General features: G+C 37.3%; 1 protein-coding gene across 1 annotated transcript; it reads right to left on the bottom strand.

Moving 5' to 3' along the window:
• Positions 1 to 264: 264 nt before the first annotated feature.
• Positions 265 to 1,410, bottom strand: LOC118488306 (putative F-box/FBD/LRR-repeat protein At4g03220). Its single transcript, XM_035985659.1, has one exon. It carries the CDS (start codon positions 1,408 to 1,410, stop codon positions 265 to 267), a length of 1,146 nt encoding a protein of 381 aa, XP_035841552.1.
• Positions 1,411 to 2,853: the final 1,443 nt, after the last annotated feature.

Genomic DNA, 2,853 nt, shown 5'->3' with positions numbered 1-2,853 from the left:
AAAATAGTCCAACCGAAATGTTATATTAATCATTTAGAAGAGAGGATAGAGAAAAAAATTCTTTACATGTTTACGCAATGGTCCACATAAGTTCTTGCAAAAAAAAATTATATAGTTTTGTATATTGAACACACACACACACACACATATATACACAATATTACATATGAATACAAAAAAATATAAAAACGAAAAACTGGCATCAAAAGAAACTAAAGAAGCATAAGTAAAAGAACCTTTAGAGCTGCAGACAGGATCAAAACACTAATAACGGAACAGCAATGGTTTTGGATTCAAATCGATATGAACCTTAAGAGCGGGAGAGCTGCGACTGAAATAATCGAGAACACTGGCAAACGCAGTCAAGGATTTCGGTAGTCGGTGGCGTGAAACCAAAGTCAAACTTTCCAAACTCGTGAAAGGGCAATTTTGTCTTTCACGCAATTCCGGGAACTTAGAAAGAAGCCTCACGGCGTCTAAGTTTAAGGTAAGAGACTTTGCTTTACAGAGTTGTTGAAAAGTGTTGATCAACAGCTCAATAAACATCGGTTGCCCCTGAATAGATCTATGATAGATTGTTTGGAAATTTACAGTTTTTAATGAACAAAGATCTTTAGTGGATAACAAAAACCTAGCAATGCCATTATAGGCGAACGAAGAAAGCTTTGGTGCTGAGACCACAAACTCACACGATTGATTAATACATATCAACGATAGACTCTCTAATTCACTCGACTTGATTATGAAAGTATCGATATTAGATAACGTACAACCATCCAAAGCAAGAGTTTTTAGATTCGGAAATCGGGAAAACAAATCAATAGACCTACTAGCATCACCGTTAGGAAGTTGTAACGTGAATGTAACACGTTTAATAGTCAAAGTGGTCAATGCTGGAAAATCCCATGTCAGCGACGGACTTATTTTAAGCCCAAAATCGATGCTCAAAACAAGGTGTTCGAGATATCGAGATCTAAACAAAGATGAATCGAATCCACCACGTCGTGTTTGCTTATCACCCAAGAATTCAATCTTTAGCTTTCGCGTCCTGTGCGACATTGCGTAGATTACGATCTTTCTGAGAAGCCGAAGAGTGATGGAATTTGATCGGAAATCGATGGTGGAAAGCTCGGTAACGTCATCACGCTTAGATAGAAATCGGTGCGCAAATTTGGGAAAGTTAGAGCTACTTGCCTGATCGGGATATGGCCCAATCTCAAAGTTCAAATGCGAGTGGGATTTCCATGTATTTCTCCAGCTTTGTGATAGAAGACTACTTCGAACGACAGATCGAGTATCTATGAACGAAAATATGTGATGAATCACACCATCTGGCAATCGAGTGATCCGATCGTTTTTCGACAATTCCCTAGCTCTACTTCTAACCTTTGACGATCCCCTCCGAGCCATTTTTAGAGACAAATGTAGTGATCCGCAATGAATTTCGTTGTTCACAAAGGAAAGGAACACAATGTAGAATGGATTGGAGTGTGTGTATTTGTGTTGGATTAAGGATTTGGAAGAAAGTTATTTGGAGCCCTAGTTTTGTGTAAGCCTTCGATTTTTGGATTTGGGGCTGCATATTGACGATTAGCGATTTTATTTACTTACGCTTTGTAGCTCTGGGTTCATTGAACTTGGACATATATGGAAGCCGTCGGAAATGTGCATATGCCATGGATTATATTTGTTGTTCGAGTGTTACTCATTGCTCATGTTATAGCAAAATATCAATGTGAATGACATAACATACTTTTGAATAAAAGGAAACAAATAATCTTACATGAATCAAGTGGGTTCAAAACACAAAGCTACCACAAATGACTGAATTTATTATACAGAACTAATTATGCATGTTCTCATTAAGGTAATTTGCAAATATAATGAATATGAAGAAGATATTTGAAGTGGGATTATTCTTATCTAAAGATTGCAACTTTCATAGAATGTACACAGTGACTTCCAATGCAAAAGAAATACCTGATTTTCATTAACAGAATGCAGCTTTCTAAAGAAAATTTTGCCAACAGAAATATAAATATCCTGAAATGATTTGGCAAAGTAAAAAGGGCAACTACTATCTACAATAAATGAACACTTTTAAACTTTCTACAGCTTGTAAAAGGCTTTTGAAAATATTACATTCAAAGCTTGACATTAATCATAATAATTAACATCTATGATGAATGTATTAGAAGTTTTCTCCTGAAAATATATGATGAATGTATAAAGAAGTTTTCTCCTGAAAATTTCAGTTTATGTACAACCATATAAGTAAACAAAATTGCTAATCATCAATATGCAGCCCCAAAACCAAAAATCGAATGCTTATACAGAATTAGGGCTCCAAATCACTTTCTTCCAAATCCTTTAACCAACACAAAGACACACACACTCCAACCCATTCTACATTGTGTTCCTTTGTTTCAACGAAATCCATCGGAGATCGTTGCATTTGTCTCTAAAAATGGTTCGGAGGGACTCATCGAAGGTTAGACGAAGGGCTAGGGAAGTGTCAAGCGATGATCGGATCAGCCGATTGCCAGATGGTGTGATCCATCACATTTTTTCGTTCATAGATACTCGATCTGTCGTTCAAAGTAGTCTTCTATCACAAAGCTGGAGAAATACATGGAAATCGCACCAGCATTTGAACTTCGAGATCGGTCCATCTCCCCTCAGGCAACTGGCTCAAAGTTTCGGAATTTTGCGCACCGCTTTCTAGCTGTGCGTGATGACGTTACCGAGCTTTCCACCATCGAGTTCCGATCAAATTCCATCACTCTTTGGCTTCTCAAAAAGATCGTAATCTATGCAATGTCGCACGGGTCAGGAAGCTAAAGATTGAATTCT

The sequence above is a fragment of the Helianthus annuus genome, chromosome 16 (assembly GCF_002127325.2).
Source record: "Helianthus annuus cultivar XRQ/B chromosome 16, HanXRQr2.0-SUNRISE, whole genome shotgun sequence".
NCBI classification, from domain to species: Eukaryota; Viridiplantae; Streptophyta; class Magnoliopsida; order Asterales; family Asteraceae; genus Helianthus; species Helianthus annuus.
This window is presented reverse-complemented; position numbering and strand designations above follow the sequence as displayed.

What these genes read in the sequence shown, in the direction of transcription:
- LOC118488306 (XM_035985659.1), bottom strand. Translation starts at nt 1,410, where the DNA reads ATGGCTCGGAGGGGATCGTCAAAGGTTAGAAGTAGAGCTAGGGAATTG.